Source organism: Protopterus annectens, chromosome 17.part0, assembly GCF_019279795.1.
Source record: "Protopterus annectens isolate FY-2018-M chromosome 17.part0, PAN1.0, whole genome shotgun sequence".
Lineage (NCBI taxonomy): Eukaryota > Metazoa > Chordata > Ceratodontiformes > Protopteridae > Protopterus > Protopterus annectens.
Genome location: NC_056751.1, coordinates 806,980,156 through 807,004,813, shown reverse-complemented (window position 1 = coordinate 807,004,813; position 24,658 = coordinate 806,980,156). Strand labels below are relative to the sequence as shown.

General features: G+C 39.1%; 1 protein-coding gene across 1 annotated transcript in view; it reads right to left on the bottom strand.

The window, feature by feature from the left end:
* The window catches only part of LOC122791532 (intelectin-1a-like), a 144,932-nt gene extending 144,854 nt beyond the window's left edge, over nucleotides 1-78 (bottom strand). The window contains exon 1 of the mRNA XM_044059274.1: nucleotides 58-78. Within this exon, the coding sequence (XP_043915209.1) occupies nucleotides 58-78 (21 nt within the window). The remainder of the gene's footprint in view (nucleotides 1-57) is intronic.
* Between the last annotated feature and the right edge of the window lie 24,580 nt (nucleotides 79-24,658).

Here is a 24,658-nt window from a genome sequence, read left to right as displayed (position 1 = left end):
GGCCGGGGCATTTCCTTAATTCTTTCCTATATCCTTCCTGTTTCAGCTGCAGTTTACCAGGTTTACACGCATTTTCATCTCCGTTCACATGCATACTTGGTTACCTTGTGTACTCTTAGCTAAGCAAAGCTATGGTCAGTTCAAAACACCCCTATCCTGCAGCTTTGCCTAGCTAGGGGCAAACCATTTTAGCAATGCTCCAATGTGCTTAAAGCAATGGCAACACATCCCTCTCTTGATGTCATCTTTATCTCAAGGGCACACCTCGGTGTTATAACGCTACACTGTGAGGTGATCCTTACACCAGCGGGGAATCTGTGATTCACTATTACTCCTCTCATTTGCATGGCATTGCTCACTAATTCCTAGCTACCGTGCATAACACTGTCACAGCCCCTTAGCAACCCTTGCGCCATAGTATGGTGTAGCATGCCTGCCATTGACTATTATGGGAAAATCGTGATATGTGTTACATTGCAGTTTTATTCTATATTTTTATATTTTCCTTGCAATCCCCTTTGTGTGCCGCTGTCCTGCGCTTCCACATCACGATAGTGCGACTATATATATTAAATGTTAATTTTATATTTTGTACATTTTTTTTATGCCAATGGCTATATATTTAGCCATTGGCATATATTAACAATATAATACATGTGTTTTGTCGGCTGTCATGGCTCCAATTTTATGTTTGCAAAAATGTAAACCATTTTCTACGGTTTACATTTCTGCATGCTTACACTACACCTGCACCACTTACTGGATCTCTACATACCTTCATTTGCATGCTACACTGCTGCACATGGGGTAATTAGCATACAGGGCCCGGGAGTTGTGCGGGCATAGCATACGCAGGTAGTGCACGTGAGAGCAGCTCGTACCTGGATTGCTCGGTGGCCATATTTGGTGTTAGAACGCCGACGCTACACCTGCACCTGGCGCAAGCTTTATGAATCCTGGGGTAAATTTCTTAAATGAACAGGCATATAAACTGACAAGGCTGCTAACAACAGCCCATTAAATTCTTTGACAAAGAATGCATTAATATCCAAGGTGGAAGATGCTCCCCTACACAAAATCCTTAATTTGTCATTTTTTTCACATTTACAAATTTCCTCACACAACACTATTACAAACAGAAAAAAAGGTATAATTCATTCTGTGTCCAGTCACCAACAGGGAATAATTCATTCTGTATCCAGTCACAAAAATGGCATCCTTCCTAGTGTACACTAACTTATTCAACAATTTATGCTCTCAAGCCCACAAACTGCACCCTGCCTCTTCTTTTATCCCTTTGGATTGCATTTTACAGGAGCAATACATTACAGAGACTCCCTTTCTCCCTAGATTTAGCAGAACATACCTTTTAAAACTTGCCTCTGCCAATGGGAAGATCTTACTCACTGTAACCAGACCCCTGTTTATTACCCTGTTATCAGTCCACAAAGTCTACCTTTAGACCAATGCTATTTTCTCATTACTGTGTTTCTGCAAAGTGCAATTTCTTCCTACATAAAATTCTACTTTACTTCTTGCCACCATCTTTTCTCACATCACCCACCAGTCCCTTGAAGTTAACTCTGCATGTAACAAGTATATTCACCATGTTTCCTCAAGTTTTATGTACTTTAATAATCACTTATCAGTCAGTTCTACAATTCTGAGACAAAGACTTCACTTGCTTTGACCACAGGAACATAGGATCATAGGAGGTTACTAGGATATTGGCCCTGAAGCCCGTATAAGTCTAGCCAAGAGTTTAGCCCATGTTTAGACAAATCAGCACCCAATGCCCCTTTCCAGCATGGACATGGGTGGAATCCCAGGAGTATATTTTCTGTTTCCCATCCAGTTATCCAGGTTGCGCTTAAAAAGGGGTAAAGAGGTACTCTGCTTGATGTGGAGAGGGAGTCTATTCCATAGATGAGGGAGTCTCTGGGACACAAATCTGTCCCGCCAACAAGTCTTGTTGATGTCACAGACCAGGTTGAGGCCACGCATGCAGGTTACTCGAGTGGAGCTTGAATTGTGGATATGCAGCAGTCCCATCAAGGTGGGATCCATGATCACCTTGTATGCCAGACAGAGGTCACCTCTGAGGAGTCTGTATGAAACCGATTAGAGGGACAGAGCTTTTAGCCTATCTGTGTATGGTAGATGTTTGAGGCCCTGGACTCTCCTGGTGAGGAACCTCAGTGGTCCCTGCAGCTGCTGCATGTGCTTTGCGAGGTACATGCCAAAAGGTGCATTGTACTCAATAATGGGCCTTATAAGGGATGAAAACAGGGATGTTATGACCTCCTTGTCCCTGGATGAGATACCCTTACCTATGAGGTGGGTCATGTAGAAGGCTTTCCATACCACAGACGCAACATGGTGGTCAAATTCAGGTTGATATCAACCTGGGTGCCCAAATCCCTCATGACTGATTGAGTGCTTAGGGCATTGTTATTAATGGGATAATTTGTGGGGATGTCACTCTCCCCAAAGGGGATGATGATGCATTGTTTGGTATTCAGCTTGAGGCCATGTTCCTGGCACCAGTCATTTGTCTGAGCGAGATCCTCTTGGAGGATGTCCACATCACTAGGGGAATTGATGACAGCACCCAGCTTGCAGTCATCTGCAAACTTGGTCAGCCATAGCCCACTGGTTTTGGCCTGCACCTCAGAAAAGTATATCCCAAATAACAGAGGCCCCAAGACCGAACCCTGGGGTACACCACTCGTTATGGGTCTACATTTCATATTCACTTACATTTGGTACCCTTTATGCATCGTCCATTTATTACTTCTAATATTATTTTTGTTATAGCTCTGCTGCTGTGTAAACGTATGCCTGTTGTTGTATTTTAGTACCTGTTGGCTCTGATCATGCTAGAAAAGAGTTCTCAGACAAATTTTGTAACCCAGTTAAAAATGCACAAATCTTTACACATGCTACTATTATTCTTTGCAGTGTGACATGCTATACATTTATTTCACCATGCCTTGCTAAGTCAAGTGTCGAGTAAATGTTTGTTAAAACTGTTGTTGATGATTTCACAAAAACAGTGTAATAGATTTATATTTTAAAACTACACTTTTTATAAGTCCGCTCTCCTTGTTCTGTTTTGTACCAGTTTGTGATTTTCGTGAGTGTAGGAGTTATTTTATGGCGAGCGGTTTTGGAACAGACTCCCAACCTCTTTTCACACAAGATGAAGAAGTATCCATATCACCAGGAGGAGCCTCAGAGGTGAACACCATGGGTGACTTAACCATTTTGGTGCATCAATTGCTGAACCGGGTCGACATACTTACACAGCGCGTAGAAGCCGCTAATAATGCAGGAACAGTTAGAATAACAGGAAGTACTGCATCTACATTGCCAATTCCGGCTAGGCAACCACAAACTTCACCACCAGTTTCAACGAGAAGTAATTTGCAATCCAGAATGGCAAGCACTTGTAATGGAATTTTCTCTAATCTGGCTGTAAGTACACAACCACTGCTTTTACAATCTAGGATGGTTTCTGCGTCTAATGATATCCCTTCTATGGGAATGTTTTTGAACAACAATAATTTTTTTGTCAATAACGCCAACTCTGGAAGTTTTAATGATATACCTAATAACAACAACAATTCCATGGTTGTTCATTTAAATGACTTTGATGAAAAACTTTTCAAATGCAGGAAACTCCAGCTTGAGGTGTTTTATTTACAAGAATGTGTGAATAAAAGCATCGTGCTGAAAGGGTTACTCCAGTGGCGGTATCCTAATGGCTTAGTAAATAAGTCAGCATTCCACCTCAAACTAATAGCCTTATTTAATCGTCAGGGTCTTGAATTTGTGGAGGCTCTGATTAAACACTATCTTTCACAGGTAGCCTTTTTAAAAGCGGACTTGGAGTTACTTGAACAAACCATTAAAAACGCTCCTGATTTTGAACGTTACAAATATGAATACTCCAGGATCTTTGCTAGTATTGATGCCAGCATCAACAAAGCTGTTGAGATCAAAAGAAAAAAGATTAACAGAGACCTGAATGCTTATGCTAAAGCATTAGCCTATCCCCCACCACCTCCAGTATTTCATACTATGGGGGCTCAAGTAGTGCCTTCTGATGTAAGTAATGGGGGGGGGGGTGATATGGAAGTCGAGAATAAGGAAGATCCAATCATTCCCCACACAATGGAAGTACGTTGCAGTGAGCGTATTCATAATTACCAACAGCAGAATGGCTCAAGGCGACAACAGAGTGTTGGGGGGGGTGGGCACTAATATGCATAACAACATGAATGACCAAATAGGAGACAATTTCCAACAGGGTTTTTGGAGTACTCACACAGGTCAGCAACAAGTAGTACAACCGAGGCACAACAAGAAACTACCCCCACAAAGGAGGCGCCAAAACAGAAGGAGGAGGTAGTTAATTTGGCACCTAAAATCTTGACAAATTCAGAAGGAGACTTTCACATTTTTAACTTCAGTTCATTGGATGATGATGAGGAAACGGCAAACCTGTTTTCTAAAGGGTTGACTTTTGTACCTGACTATAGGGCTGACTTAGTCAGAACTGTTTTAGACTTGAAATTGTTTGTTCGTAAACTTAATTTAACTTGTGAATTGGGGCAAAGCTCTTGTCTCACAAATAGTCTGAGGGTTTCAAGTCTATTCAATCCACCCCTTCAACCATCTTTGGCTTTATTTGAGAAGATTTGTGAAATGGACATTAGACATACACTTAATAATGGTGTAACAAGTTATAACAAAAATAGGAATATTGGCACAAATGAGCGTGATCTTCTCAAATTGCTAAATATATGCAACGTGAGGGTAATGAAACCCGATAAGGGAGGTGGATTGGTTTTTATGGACCAACAAGTTTACAAAGCAAAAATGTTGTGTCATTTAGATAGTGATGCCTATGTTAGTGCAAGTCAAAATGAGGTAAATGGAGCGTACAACAAAATTAATAATATGTTGAGCGACCTTTTTCTTGAAGGAAGCATTGACATGGACACATATCACTATTTGACTATGCCAGCCCCAGTAGTTCCTACATTATTTGGAGCCCCCAAAATACATAAGAATGCCACTAGTCCACCCTTCAGGCCTATAGTGGATGGTAGGGGTTCGATAACTTATGCTTGTGCTAAGTTTGTTGACTGTAGATTAAAACCTTTTGTTAAACTAGAGACACAAGTATGCCGAGATTCTTGGCAATTTCTGGCAAATATTAATACATTAGAGTTTAACGAGCATTATATCTTTCTAACAGGTGACATTAAGGATCTCTACACATCCATTCCGCACAAAATAGGGATTGAATGGGTTAGGGAATTTCTTTACACAAGAGAGATGGAACACCAGCAAATCAATCTAATAGAAGTCCTACTTGAAATAGTTTTGGAGAATAACTATATTATATTTACGGATAAATTGTTCCTCCAAAAAAGTGGCATTGCAATGGGCTCCCCTTGTGGGAGCAGCTTTGCCAATAGTGTTCTGGCTCATTGGGAAATGTCCTTTTTGTTTAATTGTACAACATATAAGGAACATGTGGCTTGGTATACAAGATACCAAAACGACATGTTCTCTTTGTGGAAGGGGTCGGTAGACTCAATTGAAGGGTTTATATCTGAACTTGCCTTAGCCACTTCATTTCTGGAGTTTACATACCAAGTGGGGGTAAATGAGATCAACTTTTTGGACATCCACCTTAGTAAAGACTATAATAAGGGGCAATTTAGGACTATCATTCATCGTAAGCCCACGTATTCTAATACGTTCTTACATTTTATAAGCTGCCATCCCTTCCACCAGAAGAGAGCCGTGGTAAAAGGATGGCAGTAAGAGCAGCAAGGATGGTGTGCAGTTTTGAAGACTTTCTAGAGGAGTGTGATCTCCTTAAGAAAATGTTTTTGAAAAGAGCATATCCTCTTTCCTTTATTGATCAAGTAATGGAAGAGGTTTGTAATAAAAGATTAATAGGGCATTTTCAACCCTTGGTACAGGACAAGCGAATTTTTGGAACTCCTTTAAGGGGGCAAATAGATAACAGTGCCTTAATAAATGTAAAATATCTGAATGTTGCTAGTTTTTTAACAACTTATTCTGTTGATGCAGGAAGAATTAGAGAGGTAATGTGTAAGAATTGGGCTATAATACAACAGGATAACGAGGTGGTGAAGAAGTTGGGCACATATTTATCTGTAACATACAGAAGAGGCCCCAATTTGAAAAACTTAGTGGAGAGACCAAAAAAAGTTTCCAGAGGCCCAACTGGAATGTTTAAATGTGGGAGATGTGCCCAATGTAAATATGTAAAGGTTACTAATAAGTTCACCATTAGAGAAAAGATGTATCAGATTTGGGGCAAGCACTCTTGTGATTCTCAAGGGGTTGTGTATGGGGCAATCTGCAACCAGTGTGAAGCTTATTATATTGGTAAAACAGAGCGGAGGCTCAAACAAAGAATATATGAGCACCAATATAGCATAGGCAGCAGATTAGCACTAACGCTCTAGCAAGGCATGTCATGGATTATCCAGACCATAATTTTAGTTTTGTTGTTCTGCAAAAGGTGGATCAAAATATTAGAGGAGGGCCATGGCAACTTAGATTAGAGGAGGCAGAACTGGAGTGGCATATTCGTACCATGGCATATATTATGCCTGGTTTAAATGAATACGTGTCTATAAAATGCCTTCTAAAAATAAAAGTTTTAAGTAGATAAAAATAACAAACTTATAGTGTAATTTGAATGGATTGAATAGTTTTATACATAAATATACATTTTATTTTTAATACTGCTTTTAGGCGGATTTATGTATGTATATATATATATATATATTTTTTTTTTTTGAGTTATTAGCCTTTATAGGACGTCAACTTTATGTGGTGGCTGTTATTTTAATAACAATAAGAGGCTTAGGCTAGTGGAAAATATAATGCCTAGATTTAAAGGGGTATGAAAATCTATTATGATTAAAAGTCTTGGTTCAGCAGCTTAAGTATTTGATTATAGCAATTTAAATAATTGATTGTTGTATACTTAATCAATTGATTTATTGCTTAATTAATTTAACATCATGTATAAAAGTAAAGGTTGTGTGTTTGAAAGTGTATTTTAAACTAGGTTTGATGGTCTGAAGAAGCTGGCGGATTATTGCCAGTGAAAGCGCTTACCAAAATAAAAGAGTCAGTTTTATAAGTCCGCTCTCATTGTTCTGTTTGATATATATATATATATATATATATATATATATATATATATATATATATATATATATATATATATATATATATATATATATTTGTTTTGTCTTTTTGTGACTCACCCAGCATCTGTCTTGGCCTCATCAGTGCCTGCTGCTTTCCATAACTTCATTTTCTTTAATGGTGTTCTGGTGTCTTCTATGGTGAGCTTCTCATCTTCTCTCATCGTAGGTTGTGTCTGGGGCAGTACAGATTCTGTGGGGTTTCATTCAGAAGCTCCTAGAAATACTACTTAAATTTTCCTTGGATGTTGTATAGACTAGAGATCAAGCTGTTGGTAGCATCCCTTATGAATGGTGTTTCATGACTACCTTCTTTATCTTTTGTGTTTGCATTTCAACCTGATACAATTTCTTTGTGCCATCTGCTTAATCAGTTTCCAGAAGCTGGTAGAGTGCCTCTGATGCCTTGCTCTTTGCTATTGCGACTGATCTCTTAGCCTCATTTGTAGCCAACCTGGATTCCTTTTAGCCTGGTTCATCTTTTCTATCCCCACCTTTTCCTACATTCCTTCTTTCTTTTAATAGCTTTCTGGACTTCTGAATTCCACCACCAGCCTTCCTGGAGTACCTTATTTCCATAACTTGCTCAGCCACATATCTGTTCTATAGAACAGCTGTTTTGAGATGCTGTCATTCTTCTTCAACTCTACCTATCTAATCTTCTTGAAGAGATAGAGACTTAAGTATTTCCTTGAACTGCTGTGTTTTCACTTTAGTCAATGCTCAGGTCATCATCGTAGTCTCTCTTGAACTTAGAACCTTACCTGAACACTACTTGTAGCTGATTGTGGCCTTATTGTGGCCACCAGTGGTTTATACTGTGGGCTAACTGTTTCACTGGGGATGACTTTGGAATTTCACATTCTACCTCAATACCCTTCCCCTTACTAGGGGCAAGTCTACTTGAGTTGCATTTTGGCCACTCTTGTATGTGATCTTGTGACTGTCTTTGGTGAACCATTTGATGGCCACTATGATGATATGAGGTAGGGCCATCTGTGCCAGGGCGAGTAGGACAGTGCATGTGTAACATATCCCAGCATAGCTAGCTGAAGTTTTGTAAAGAATTTTATGTCATTTAGCTATCACACTGATTTGTACATATGCTTGTGTTAAAAAATTATTAGTAAAGTTGCTTGTGTTAAAAAATGCATCAACCATGGGTCCTGCTGGACAGAGAACAGATATACATGTATGTCAGACAGTATTATTATAACTAATTACATGTATATGTTTTAACAGACAGTTCTGGAAAGGAAGTAGTTAGTCTTAGTCCAGCTAATTTTGAAAAATAGGTTGAAATTAAATGGATTGGTTTAGGCCATAAAGATTTTAGGTTTACCATCATATAGTCGACCTGCACATCTGTGACAGCAGATGTGTGAAAGGATGTTTTCAATGGTTCATATTAGCAAACCAAAAGATGTCAAAGACAGAAAACAGCGAATGCCAGTGTGCATTTGCACTTTTGTGAGTTCGGTATTCACTGTAGTGTGTCCTCGGAGTTAGTATATATAATTAGCGGGGGATGTGGGAGGCATAAACGTTGTAAATGACACCTAATGTTGAGGTAAGTTTGAAAAAATGTCAACAGTTCTAATTCAAACTGTTGACATTTTTTTAATTTGTTGTTATTCTCGTTCGCTAACATTAATTTTGACAATGTTTTTTCAGTAAGTGATTACTTGCACAAAACATTGTCGAAATTTATGATGGTAAACCAAGATTTTATCTTACATGTCTGATTGTAGCCAGAAACAAAAATATCTGACAAAACCAGGACAAGGAATCTTACTGTATTGCCCATAGGGGTGCAGTAATTGCTACCCTGGAAGGGTGAAAGTTTTTATAGGTTCATAGGTTCATAGGTAGGTACTAGGCTATCGGCCCTAGGGCCCATACAAGCCTAGCCAAAAAATGTACCCTGGCTTTCGCCACCCAAGAAATTTATTTTCCAGTGCCCCTGTCGAGCAGAGCCACAGAAGTGATCCTGGGGTGAATTTCCCATTTCCCATCCAATCATCAAGATTTTTCTTGAAGAGTGCTAATGAGGAGCTCTGTTTGACATAGATAGGTAGCCTGTTCCAGAGTATGGGAAGTCTCTGGGACAGGAATCTATCCCTCCAGCATGTTCTGTTTATTGTGGTGACAAGGTTTAGGTCCCTAGAGCGTGTAGCTCGGAGGGATTGGGATTTCTTTAAGTGGAGCATGTCCAACAGCTCTGGGTTTGACATAGCTTTGTATGTTAGGCAGAGATCGCCCCTGAGTAGGCGATATGCGATGGAGTAAAGCTGTAGTTTTTTGAGACGGTCTGCATAGGGCATCTGTTTGAGGCCAGTAATCCTCTTTGTGAGGTATTCCTGTGGTGTTTCCAGTTGTTGTAGATGTTTTGTGAGGTACATACCAAAAGGGGCATTGTACTCTATAATGGGTCTAATGAGTGATGAGTAGAGGGAACAATTACCTCTTTTTCTGGATGAGAATCCTTTTGTGATGAGATGAGCCATGTAGAAGGATTTCCTGACCACTGTGGCGATGTGATTATCAAAGGAGAGACTACTGTCCACCTGTGTCCCAAGGTCTCTTATCACATTTTCGGCATTAAGTAGACTACCAGCTATGTGGTAGTTCATGGGTGCAGAGTTTTTACCAAAGGGGATGAGAATACATTTTTTGGCATTGAGCTTCAGGCCATGGCTTTGACACCAGGTATCTGTCTCAGTGAGGCCCTTTTGTAGTTTGTCCACATCGTTAGGAGTTTTGATTATGGCTCCTAGTTTGTAGTCATCTGCAAACTTTGTTAGCCAAAGACCTTCTGTGTTGGCCTGCACTTCAGAGAAGCAGATACCAAACAGGAGAGGACCCAGGACTGAACCCTGTGGTACTCCACTTGTCACTAGTCTGATGTCGGATTTGGAATCCGCTACTTTCACAGTGTGGGTTCTGTCCATGAGCCAGTTGGCAACCCATCTTGTGACATAGGGATTTATACCTAGTTTAGTGAGCTTATCTATAATTCCAGAGTGGGGGATGGTGTCGAAAGCCTTGGCGAGATCTAGATAAGCTGTGTGAACCATTTTACCCTCATCTATGGCTTTGGTGACTGCTTCAAAGAAGTCAATCAGGTTTAGGAGACATGATCTGCCTTTTACAAATCCAAACTGGGTAGGGTCCAGAGTTAGGAGATTACCAATGTCTTTGTTTATGAGTTCCATGATGATACGTTCCATGGCCTTGCAGACCAGGCTCGTCAGGCTAATGGGGCAGTAGTTCCCGGGGTCCGTCGTGCCTCCCCCTTTGTGGAGTGGGATAACCGTCATGGTGCGCCATTCAGTGGGTACAAAGCCTGAGGTGAGGCAGTGATTGAACATGGTACTTAGGTAGGGTGCCAGTTCATTCTGTGGTTCATGTAGAACGCAGCCTGGGATATTGTCAGGTCACATGGATGCTGTGTTCTTGGCTTTGGAGAGTGTGTTTTTTACCTGTGCAGCCGTGATTATAGGAACTTTGCATTCTTCCGGTATAGAGATGGGCCCTCTAGGGGGTGAGAGGGGGGTAAAGTTAGCACTGAACCTATCTGCTAGGATGTTGGCAATATCAGTTGGTTCTGTATATTTAGTGCCATTGTGCTGTAACTCAGAGCAGATCTGAGTGTTCCCATTTAGATTCTTGACATAGCTATAGAATGCTTTGTGGTTGTCTTTACAGTCAGTGGCAATTTTGTTTTCATAACTAGCTTTGGAGGATTTTATGAGGGATCTCAGCTTCTTACTGAGGTTGACCAGGGAGCTCCTCCAGTCATGGGATTTTACTCTTTTTTGCAACAGTTTCTTTCTTCTGTTGTAGAGTTTGTTTACGGCAGAGGACCAGCAGATTGTCTTCCTTTTTTTGGAGGATAACATCTTGGTTCTATTAGGGATAGCATGATCCATGCACTCGTGTAAGTGCTTATAAAGTGCATTTGTGTAGGATTCGGCAGTCATACCTCTATTGTCCGTCTGCATGGGTGTCATGAAGTTTGCCACTTCTGTCTTAAGAAGTGTGCGGTTGGCTTTGGAGAAGTTTTTTTATGATGGTTTCCCTAACTGGGGCTGGGAATGGGATGTGGATATCTAGGCTGATTAGCTTGTGGTCGGATCTGACCAACAAGGAATTGACCTCTAGTGTGGAACACCGGTTTCCCATGTTGGTAATGACCAGGTCTAGGATATTGTTTCCTCTGGTGGGGGTGTGAATAAGTTGATCCAAGGCGTTGGAATTTATGAATTCTAGAAAACGTTGAGCAAAAGAGTTGGTACATGAGTAGTTTTCCCAGTTAATGGTGGGATAGTTGAAATCGCCCATTATTAGGGTGTTGGGTTGTACCCTAATACTTTCCAGTGTATCAAAAAATGAGGAGTGTGAATCCTGGGGCATGGTGGGGGGTCTGTAGCAAGCTACAATTTTTGAAACTGTTTTATTGCTTCAGATGCTGCAACAAATCTTAGCAAAGTTCTGGGTGTTTATTGTGCTAGAGTCAGTTGATCAGATATGATGTCATTCTATAACCAGCACTGAAATGATTCTTTAGATATTAGTGAGAGATATGACAATACTCTCACAGCAGCACTTTGTCTTCTGGAACCTGACAGGAAAGATCTCTCACAGATATCTCACACAACCACACACCTCATCTTGCCTTGCTGTAGCAAGCAACTCAACACTCATCATCTTGCCTTGCTGTAGTAAGTAACTTAACTTGGGAACAGTAATTCTTTAGTCAGTCAGGAAAATATAGTGATATTAGTTAAGTATTGTTTTCTGCATCCGTGTGAATCTATCCAACTATATTATTTTTTATATCTCCTGTGACTGAAACTCTGGTGTTTATTGTAACTAGATATTCAGTATTCTCATGTTTTCTATTTCATTATTTATTATTGAGTATTTCTATACCTTTCATTGTGGCTGGTCTTTTTGAGAATACTTTTAACATCTCGCTTATTTTGTGACATTGTGGTCACTCCCAAAAGTCTTGCTGCATTGGTCAAACTCTACCATTTGTATTAGTATTAATTTTACTCAATATAATTAAGTATCCTTGTAAGAGCCTTAGAGTAGCTGACTGGCAGTGTAATTACTTTGTGGTCCGGGCAGAGGGGGCATGGCTGGTGGACCTGTGCCGGCCTTTCCCAGGTGTGTGTGTGTGTGTGTGTGTGGGGGGGGGGATCAAGTATCCAATTGTGTGTGCCAGCTACTTGGAACAAGGACACAGTGCTCCAAAGTGGTCAGTGTGGAGTCTTGTTTTGGACATGGAGAGAGTCCAGACCCAGGTCTGGCATGTGCTTCCTGTGTGCTCTTAAGGGAAATTGTGCTTGGTGCAGAGAGATGCATCTGAAAATACTGTGTGTAGCCATTTTTGTTCCTAGTGACCTTCCCTCACTGGTGTCAGTGGTGAGGCTTGAAGCTCCTTGATTATGGGCCTGGAGTAGGGACCGTCACAGCCTCCATTAAGCCATTTGCCAGACGTCTAGAATGGCCTGTCCTTCTTTATTCCTGTTTCCCAGAGCTGTAGCTGGCTCACCTAATGACTTGTGCCAGTCCCTTAAATAGCTCCCCTCAGCTCTTCAAGTGAAAAGCAAATTAAAAATAAAATAATAAAAATAACTTCTGAGCCTTTCTGTATCTGCATTTTGGTACAGAGAAAAAGACTACAGGAACTCTTGATTGGGCCCCCAGCACTTTGCTCCCAGTGTGGCTGCCCCCTTCACCTCAACCTTGCTACACTACTGCTGCTGTTACCCCACCCATGTGGGTCCAAGCCATCCTCATATCCAGTTCTGTCTTGATATGAGTAGACAGGTCCCTTCATTATCAACACCAACTCATGTTGCCCTGCTTTATCTAGTGGGTCCTGCAAATGTGCATGAATGCACTCTTTTCCTCACCATCACAGCCCTGTTGTGGGGTATAATCAGAGTTTATGACTACTTCTCTGTCTTTGCACAAGAGTCTGATTTCCATGAGTCTATCACTAATTCTGATGACATCTCTCACTCTTTTCTGAAGACTCTCCCTTACCACAATTCCCATTCCATTTCTAGTCTGCCTCCTGGATACCAAGCCAAGTGGCTTTCCTGCACTGCCCTTCCACCTTGTATTCTGGATACACAGGATGTCCAGTCTTTTCCTTACCATCATGTCATCCACTTCCAGTCTACATCTTGTGTGTTAATCTATATTCATTATAGCACTTCTTAGTTCATGTTTAGCAGGTTGATGGTTTATTACGTCCAGCTTTCACTCAACAGAGCTATCCCAGGTAACCTAAGCTGGACAACTGGACACCCACAAACCAGTAGCTTATTCAGCCAGGGCTGCGGGGCTTTATCGCAGGCACACACTTGCTAATAGAAGCACATAGACCACTTCCATCATTTGAATGGTCCCCTAGCATAGGTCAAAGTAGGCCAGTTCCTCAACCCATCCATAACTTACCTACTTCTATCCTTTCTAAATCCATCTGCCATCTTTACAAATCTCAACACCACACTTTAAAGTAAACTTGATGTATGTTACAATAAAACAGCCAACTTTTCAGCAAACAGCCCATTAAAAATCCACCACTGTGTGGTCCGTAGAGATACACTGACTAGAACTCACTTACTGCCTTATGTATTCACAACCAAGATAGTCCACAACTTAATTCATTTTCATCAATCACTCATACAGCATGGCACAGTAAAAAATGGAGCCAAAAAGGTAAAAAGTAATTTAATAGCCAGACGTTCCAAATACAAAAACATGTAAAAACATACACAAACTCATTTAATTCATTTCCCCTGAAAAGTATGTTCCTACCATACTCCAGTTCTAGACTACTGCAGTCAAGTAATAAATCTCTCCACTCCACGTCCAAAACAAGCATCTCAGATGTGGATTCTGTATACTCCTACCAAGTCACTAAAAACTGGAACTCTATCCAGCTACAAATAAAACAGATATACAAGACACAGACCTTCAAATTACTACTAAAACAATATCTAAGCAAAAATTGGCTCTGCTCCTGCTCCACTCTCAGCTAAAATAGATTTTGTGGCCACACCTGCTCTGCTACCTTTTCTTCAAATACTTGTTTTTTCTACTTCTCCCTTCTTCCTCCATCGGACCAGAAAGATACTCACTAAACCACAAGAAGTATTTTTTTACATAAATTATATCAATCACAGGATCTAAGTCTCAATCTCTTCATTTGTATAAATAGATCAACGTTTATCTCATTGTCTCCATTTTACCACAGTTTTATCACTCTCTCCTCATCTCTCCAAAACTAATACTCCTTATAGCAGTCCAAGTATCCCCATCTTTTTTACTTTCCTAATTACTTTACTGCTTAATCTTAAATGTAATGATACAGTCCTAATTATTCTATTACTAATATATTATACTGTATTACATTAACAACCACCTTCCTCCTTTCTAATACTTCCATAGTTAAGCTGCCTCTTTTCATTATTTTAATTGCGAGACATTGCATGTAATATTACACTATCTTTTGCAATGCTATATGTCTCTCTGTACTATATACAAACCTGTGTTTATTCCTGATGAATACTCAATAATGTATAAACTTATGAAAGCTATTTACATGCTGTGTTACTAAATGATGTTTATATAAGCTATTGTAAAGCTTTTCTGTCATGTATATACACTTACCTATATCTTGTATTTCCTACTGATATCATATAACGTTATTTTATAATATATATATATATATATATATATATATATATATATATATATATATATATATATATATATATATATTTCAAAACTTGTGTTAGATATGGGCCTTTTCTTTGTGGGAAGCCTCTGCTAAAAAAGGGTTTTATCCCAGCCAGACTTTCTCAGTAAAGAAAGAAAGAAAAATAAATAAATATATATATATATATATATATATATATATATATATATATATATATATATATATATATATATACCAATATCAATTTTTGACAGCATTAGTCAACATGGTCAAATCACCTAGAGATAGTTTTTATTATTCTTCTTTACTTAAAATAAAAAAATAGTTACTCCTGTCCTAGTAATCAATTATAAAAAGACTGTTTCACAGATAGTGAAAGGCTCACTACAACCACACACCCTGAAATAAAACCAGACATGGGAATGAAAAATATTAAAATACCGTTTAAAATAAAAAAAAAAGCTTCTATAACTAAGGGTCAAACTGTAGACAATCCAGCTTGAATATAGGTAAACCTCTTTGTAAGAAGAATCAAGTATGTCGGGTATAACTTATACACCTCCTAATGCAACTCCAGCTTACAAGCAGACCGTTGTCTATATCATCGTGTAACAATTTAAATACCTGTCATCTTTCACATCTCTTCATTCTCCCTCTATTCATTAAACCTAACCACCTCATAGTTATTGTTAAAAAAGAATTAGCGATCATAATATCAAAATAGCTCTTATACTGCTTCTCATGCTTATAACTAACACGTTGCAATAACAACATAATATTTATACAGTCAAGTTCTAACAAGATTTATTAACTGCATGGTTAAATTAACATAATCTTAATACCGTATCCTGTTTTTGTACACCCCACTAATTAGAAACAAACCTAAAACCTCATAGTTAATGTTAAAAAAGAATTAATCATAAACAGATGTCCTCTGTCCTCATTTCTATTTAGAACCATTGGCAACAAAAATAAGGGACTTAGAAAGTCAATGACATACTTGGTATGGTAATAAAGAAAAGTTAGCTTTATTTGCAGATGATATTATTTTGTACCTGATAAAACTAGAAAAGGACATCTCAGTGTTGTGGAGCATTCTGAGACAGATTTAAGTCTTTTTGGGATTCAAAATTAATAAAGATAAAACAAAGGCAATAGCTGTAAACTACGTACCTACACACAAATTGGTTCAGCAGTACCCATATTTATAGGTAGATGATAAAATGAAGTACTTAGGAGGATGCCTAAAAAGGATTTGGTTATGGTAACTAAGGATATGTGGGACAAGGCTAAACAAAAGATAATACAAAAATTGAGAAACTGGAAGCTCCGTTTTATGGATATGGATAGCAAGTAAAAACCAGTGAAAATGATTTTAGTCACTTTATTTTTATACACAGATCAGGCATATTTTTATTGACCAGTGGAGAAGTTGTGGATAGCAATTAATAAAGAGCTGAAGGATTTTATCTGGGAGGGAAAGAGGGCAAGAGTCAAATGAGATAAGCTGATCCTTAGAACAGAACAAGGTGGTTTGGGATTACTTGATTTGAAGGGGTATTTCACAGCTACACAGTTAAGACTCCTATACATAGTACAAGCAGAAACATATAATTCAAAGTGGAAAGGGATGATGGCTAAACGGGGGGAGGGGACTCAAGAAACAAGGAGAGACTGGAGTTTTGGATGCAGATCCTTAAGCAGTGCAATTAGGGGTAGAGAGAATAGGCAAGCGGAGTGGAATTTACTGGAGAAAACTGGCAAAGGAATCAAGGTATTAGGAATAAATAATAAGAGAGGGAAAGGTAACAGACTGGGAAGAGGCCAAGAATACATTTGTACCGCAGGCTACAATATTGCCTTCCCTGTCAAGGATCAGAGTATAGACATCCCTATAACATCCATCACATAAACAGCATAATCACCCTGAATAAAGAGACACTAATCTCAACATAAATCACACTAATTCCTTTTGGAGTGGAGAGGAGAACACATAACTTTATTCTGTTGTCATATGTACATACATACATACACCCAGTGTACTGATTTACTTTTAATTTCAACTACTCAAATATCAGATAACAATCAGGTCTAGGGTAAAACTTAATCATGTAAAATATTATTAGCATTTTATTATCCCTTAATATGTCACAAACATCTGTAAAATCATCTCTCTCTCTCTCTCTATATATATATATATATATATATATATATATATATATATATATATATATATATACAGAGAGAGAGAGAGAGAGGGAGAAATTATATATAAGTTCCAGTCATTTGATTGAAAGCCTACAATGTCAAAAACTCAAAATATTGAAAACTCAGAATACTGATTACAAGAATTTGCCCTTTCTGTACTGTTGTGATATCCTAGAGTTGGAATATATATGTTGCAGAGGGTGTGGGGATGCTGGGGTCATCCCCTGCATTAAATAGATTTTCAATATTTTGTGTTTTTGAGGTTTTGGGTTTAAAATATTTTGAGATTTCAATATTATGACAGATCAATAGATAGGTAAATAGACAGAGAGATAAACTGATAGATATGGTTTCACGAATTGTTGTGGAAATGTAGTCTTACAGTGCATATTATCTGAATCCCTTGATTGAATAATATGTACATCAAAAGGGGAATACATTGGATGTGCTGTCAGTAACTGGACTGTAAAATACCAAGGTAAGGTCATTTTACCTTTTGCCAGTATTATGTAAAACATTATTAGCATTTTAGTCCCCCCTTAATATGTCACAGATAGCTGTTTTTTTTTGTTTTCTGCTTTCTTATCTCTTTTTAATTTTTAGCCCCATTCCCAACTATCTTTCTCATTGACATACTGCTTTGCACTATATCCATTTATAATCACACCCTTCCTAACAGTAGCTATCTATTCCACATTGTGTCCTTTTCTTTTACCAAATAAACCCTCATTTTTCTTATTTTGACTACATCATTATACTTCAGCCTTTAATACACATTTATTCCTTATATTCAATAGAAGATATGAGGACATCCTGCTACTCTTCTTTTATAAACTTACACTTCCTTTAGACCCAACTCCTGCAAACTCCTTACAATTCTAGCTACACTCCAGTCAGTTAGCTACACAACATCCCCCTACCACACCTCACCCATATTACTCTAACCACACCCCTTTTTTACATTAGTATCTCACAGTATTTTCTCTTATACTCTACCCCCCATAGCTGCTTCTCTTCCAACAGCCCTATTTCCCCCTCTACTTCCATTTAAGCTATCTCACTCTACACCAATCATGCTGTTTTACTCATGGCTCTCATTTCTCTTCCTTCTTCTCCTTACTACCCTAACAACTCCTCCAGCAACACTACTACAACAGCACAGCTCAACTATTACTTCATCATCACCACCACTCAATCCCTCCACCACAAGCTTCTCCTCAATAACCCCATCACATATCTCAGTATTGATCTTCTTCTATTCCCACCCTAAAGCCCACAATACTAACCACTACAACCTAAAACTAATGCAAATACCCAAATTAATTAAAACTCCTATAACAACTAGATGTTCTTTCATGGTCTTAAACTTGTGGGTGGACATTTACCGCAACCCAGGTCCCATTCCTACTACACAGACAAAAAAGCTAAAACTTATCACTCTTAATATCAGGAACATGTGCAATAAACTGACACTCTTCCATGCCTGGTTAACACACCCTAATCCAGATATAATATCAGGAGCATGTACAATAAACTGACACTCTTCCATGCCTGGTTAACACACCCTAATCCAGATATAATATCAGGAGCATGTGCAATAAACTGACACTCTTCCATGCCTGGTTATCACACCCTAATCCAGATATAATATCAGGAGCATGTGCAATAAACTGACACTCTTCCATGCCTGGTTAACACACCCTAATCCAGATATAATATCAGGAGCATGTGCAATAAACTGACACTCTTCCATGACTGGTTAACATACCCTAATCCAGATATAATATCAGGAGCATGTGCAATAAACTGACACTCTTCCATGCCTGGTTAACATACCCTAATCCAGATATAATATCAAGAACATGTGCAATAAACTGACTCTTCCATGCCTGGTTAACACACCCTAATCCAGATATAATATCAGGAGCATGTGCAACAAACTGACACTCTTCCATGCCTGGTTAACACACCCTAATCCAGATATAATATCAGGAGCATGTGCAATAAACTGACACTCATCCATGCCTGGTTAACACACCCTAATCCAGATGTAATATCAGGAGCATGTGCAATAAACTGACGCTCTTCCATGCCTGGTTAACACACCCTAATCCAGATATAATATCAGGAGCATGTGCAATAAACTGACACTCTTCCATGCCTGGTTAACACACCCTAATCCAGATATAATATCAGGAGCATGTGCAATAAACTGACACTCTTCCATGCCTGGTTAACACACCCTAATCCAGATATAATATCAGGAGCATGTGCAATAAACTGACACTCTTCCATGCCTGGTTAACACATCCTAATCCAGATATAATATCAGGAGCATGTGCAATAAACTGACACTCTTCCATGACTGGTTAACATACCCTAATCCAGATATAATATCAGGAGCATGTGCAATAAACTGACACTCTTCCATGCCTGGTTAACATACCCTAATCCAGATATAATATCAAGAACATGTGCAATAAACTGACTCTTCCATGCCTGGTTAACACACCCTAATCCAGATATAATATTAGGAGCATGTGCAACAAACTGACACTCTTCCATGCCTGGTTAACACACCCTAATCCAGATATAATATCAGGAGCATGTGCAATAAACTGACACTCATCCATGCCTGGTTAACACACCCTAATCCAGATGTAATATCAGGAGCATGTGCAATAAACTGACACTCTTCCATGCCTGGTTAACACACCCTAATCCAGATATAATATAAGGAGCATGTGCAATAAACTGACACTCTTCCATGCCTGGTTAACACACCCTAATCCAGATATAATATCAGGAGCATGTACAATAAACTGACACTCTTCCATGCCTGGTTAACACACCCTAATCCAGATATAATATCAGGAGCATGTGCAAAACCTGACACTCTTCCATGCCTGGTTAACACACCCTAATCCAGATATAATATCAGGAGCATGTGCAATAAACTGACACTCTTCCATGACTGGTTAACATACCCTAATCCAGATATAATATCAGGAGCATGTGCAATAAACTGACACTCTTCCATGCCTGGTTAACATACCCTAATCCAGATATAATATCAAGAACATGTGCAATAAACTGACTCTTCCATGCCTGGTTAACACACCCTAATCCAGATATAATATCAGGAGCATGTGCAATAAACTGACATTCTTCCATGCCTGGTTAACACACCCTAATCCAGATATAATATCAGGAGCATGTGCAAAACCTGACACTCTTCCATGCCTGGTTAACACACCCTAATCCAGATATGATATCAGGAGCATGTGCAATAAACTGACACTCTTCCATGCCTGGTTAACACACCCTAATCCAGATATAATATCAGGAGCATGTGCAATAAACTGACACTCTTCCATGCCTGGTTAACACACCCTAATCCAGATATAATATCAGGAGCATGTGCAATAAACTGACACTCTTGCATGCCTGGTTAACACACCCTAATCCAGATATAATATCAGGAGCATGTGCAATAAACTGACACTCTTGCATGCCTGGTTAACACACCCTAATCCAGATATAATATCAGGAGCATGTGCAATAAACTGACACTCTTCCATGCCTGGTTAACACACCCTAATCCAGATATAATATCAGGAGCATGTGCAATAAACTGACACTCTTCCATGCCTGGTTAACACACCCTAATCCAGATATAATATCAGGAGCATGTGCAATAAACTGACACTCTTCCATGCGTGGTTAACACACCCTAATCCAGATATAATATCAGGAGCATGTGCAATAAACTGACACTCTTCCATGCCTGGTTAACACACCCTAATCCAGATATAATATCAGGAGCATGTGCAATAAACTGACACTCTTCCATGCCTGGTTAACACACCCTAATCCAGATATAATATCAGGAGCATGTACAATAAACTGACACTCTTCCATGCCTGGTTAACACACCCTAATCCAAATATAATATCAGGAGCATGTGCAATAAACTGACACTCTTCCATGCCTGGTTAACACACCCTAATCCAGATATAATATCAGGAGCATGTGCAATAAACTGACACTCTTCCATGCCTGGTTAACACACCCTAATCCAGATATAATATCAGGAGCATGTGCAATAAACTGACACTCTTCCATGCCTGGTTAACACACTCTAACCCAGACATCCTTGCTATTACAGAGACTTGGCTAAAACCAGGAATAAAAGATACTGAAATTCTTCCCCCTGGTTACAGCATTATCAGAGTAGACAGAACACATAAGGTGGTGGAACAGCTCTAATTTTCCCTAACAACTTGATAGTTTACCCATACTCAAATACTAAACCAAAATTCTGCACAGCTGAAATCCTTATAACATTTCTAAAAATTAACTCATCTAAGAACATCTGCATAGTTGTTTTATACATCCCTCCTGGACAAAACATTCCCATTCTAGAAAATGTTCTAGCCTGGATATCTGAAACAATACCAAATGAAACCATTATCCTATACAATGTTAACATTAACTGTCAGACACTAACCTCACACCACCCAACAAACAGTATAAACCTCTGTAGCTTTACTCATTTTATAAATACTCCTACCAGATGTAGCAAAAATAACATCCAATACTCCACCCTGTACTGTATACTAGTCTCGCACTCTTCTAACTTTACATCCCCAGACACACTCCCTGACTCCTTACGTGACCACCTACCAGCCTATACTCAAAGGACTATCACTCAACTCACAAATCAACACAAGTTCAAAACTATAGACAACCTACAAAAATTCAGCAAAGAGGTATTTAATGAAAAAGCTATAGACCAGTCTAACCTAAAAAGATTTCTCTGTAATGATGCAGTTGAACATTTCAACAGCACCTTCCTAAACATTCTTAACTTCCTTGCCCCTCAGCGAAACAAAAAGAATAAAAACTAATTATGCCCCATGGCTTACCAAATCATGTAAAATTCTAATGAAAGACAGGGACAAAGCATGGGCTGCCTGGCTAAAGAATAAAAACATCAATCTTCAATTGTACAGTCAAGTCCGCAATAGGGTGTTTCAAAAAAATTGTTTTTCTCTAATCATTTTGCATAGGTTTCTTAAATGTGAGGTTTGGTGAGTTATGTATGCAAAAAATTAGAATTGTCTGACTTCATTAAGTGATAGCTTACAGCATGTAAAAAATCACAGTTTCCAGTACCGCTAATTGAATTCCATTGTTGTATTTATCTATCTCCAGTCAGTTTTAATTGAGCTTCCATAACCTCCTGCAACCTACTTTACTTATTTAAAGCCTTGTGCACTATTTAATTCTATTTTCACTGTGCAAAATTCTATGCTATTTCCTGTTTACACTGTGCAGAGCAAAACACTCTATTTAATTACTTTTTGATGATTTATCAATTCATATAGTTTCTGCATGTGTGGCTGGCAGTGTTAATGTTAATTGATAGAGCCCAGTCCCTCTTAATATCTCAGCTTGCTCAAATCAGCTTCCAGCCAACAGTCACGTTTTACGCAGACTGTTCTATGTTCTTAAAACCAACAAGTTAACTCTTTCAGCGAGTTGTTCAAATGCTGTTGATGAAGTTCTGCAGTTGTGGCAGTTAGCTAGCATACCTACAATGCAGAAGTCGAATGCAGTGGCAAAACTCAAAAGTCTGTATGAGAAGCATTCTAGAATCAGGAAGAATAAGAAGCGCCAGTCAGATACATAGTCTCAGTTAGAAGCAGATTTTAGCAATGCGCTTTTGAAGCTTTTTGATGTGGGGCATGCTGATGCAGAATTATAGATAAAGACTCAAGAAGACTGGGATTTTCTACAAGATCAATGTACAGACAGAAAAATGATAATTGGTGGAGAGGACATTGAATTCAAAAAACGAATGGAGAGAAAGGAAAAACAACTACAGGAAAAAATGAAACACAAAGATAAAGAACAGCTGAAAGAAACAGTCAGAGAAGCTGGAGAGGCAGAAGACAGTAGTGAACATGAAAATGATGACAAAGATGACATAGCAGCAAACGTCAAAATACCACCAGAATTTAATAACTGGTAGACAGCCTGTCAAAGAAGTGAGCACAGTAGGTACAGGATTACCTGAATCGGTATCCAAAATCGACGACTGGTGGATAATCCTCTTTTGTTGCCAGCTTGGACCACACAATAATAACTTCTCATCAAGCAATGCATATTGTTGCACCGGCGCTGCAAGCAGCTGGCATTGACATAAATGATCTGGTCATATCCACTAGTTCAATATACAGAGCAAGGCAGGCTGGAAGACAATCCATTGCTGAGAAAGGAAAGAAGCAGTTTCAACCCTCAACACCCCTTGTAGCACATTTTGATGGGAAGCTGCTACCTCAAGGTGATGGAAAATTTGATGATTACATGCCCGTTGTTGTTACAGGTCAAAATACTGAAAAACTGCTGGACATACCCCAACTTCCAAAACCACTGGTGAGCTGATGGGACAAGCAGTCATACAGACATTGCATAGCTGGCCAGGTGTTCCAGAATGGCTAGCCAGTTTGTGCTTTGACACTACCAGTGCCAATACTGGTATGCACACAGATGACATCACAGTGATGCAGTGAGCATTTGAGAAACAACTCTTGTTTTTACCATGCAGACATCACATTTTAGAAATTATTTCTACAGCAGTGTTTGACATGTTCTTCCCATCTTCAGGACCACAAACAGTTTTTAGAAGATTTAAAGAATACTGGAAACTTCTTGACTTGAATGCATACGCACCACTGATTAAGGAAAGTGGAGGTAAAGGATGCCTGTTAGATTGAGAGAAACACTGGCTAGCTGAGAAGGAAAGTGAGGTTGTTGCATTACTGCGAGACAAGCTGACGTGTGAAACAGAGCCTCGTGATGACTACCTTGAATTTCTCGAGCTGTTACCGCTCATCCTTTATGACAAACCATAAGGTGAAGCATTTGCTTTCAGTCCAGCTGGTGCATACCATTGTGCCAGGTGAATGGCAAAAGGCATATACTGCCTTAAAATCTACTCTTTCTGGGAGCAGTTTAGGTTAACTGCACATGAAATTCAAGCTTTTCGCCGAAGCTGCCTCTTCACATTGACAGTGTACATTAAGGCATAGTTTACAGCTACTGACACTTGCAATGCTCCACTCAATGATCATTGCCTGTTGCAGACACTGGAGTCGTTTACAGCCATAGACAACCAGATGGCTCAAGTTGCTTTGCGAAAGCTCAAGGGACACCTTTGGTATTTGAGTAAAGATCTCATAGCACTGCCTTGTTCTCAGATCGAGTGTGGAACGAAGAGAAACAGCACATTATTACCCTTGAAAAAGCCACCCAGTAAGGAAGGTCTAAGAAGAGTCAATGCAAAAGCTGTTGCCAGTTTCCAGGGCATGACCTTATCTGACTTCACAACAAAACAATCAATGAATCTGTTCACTGCTGTCAACATAAACCT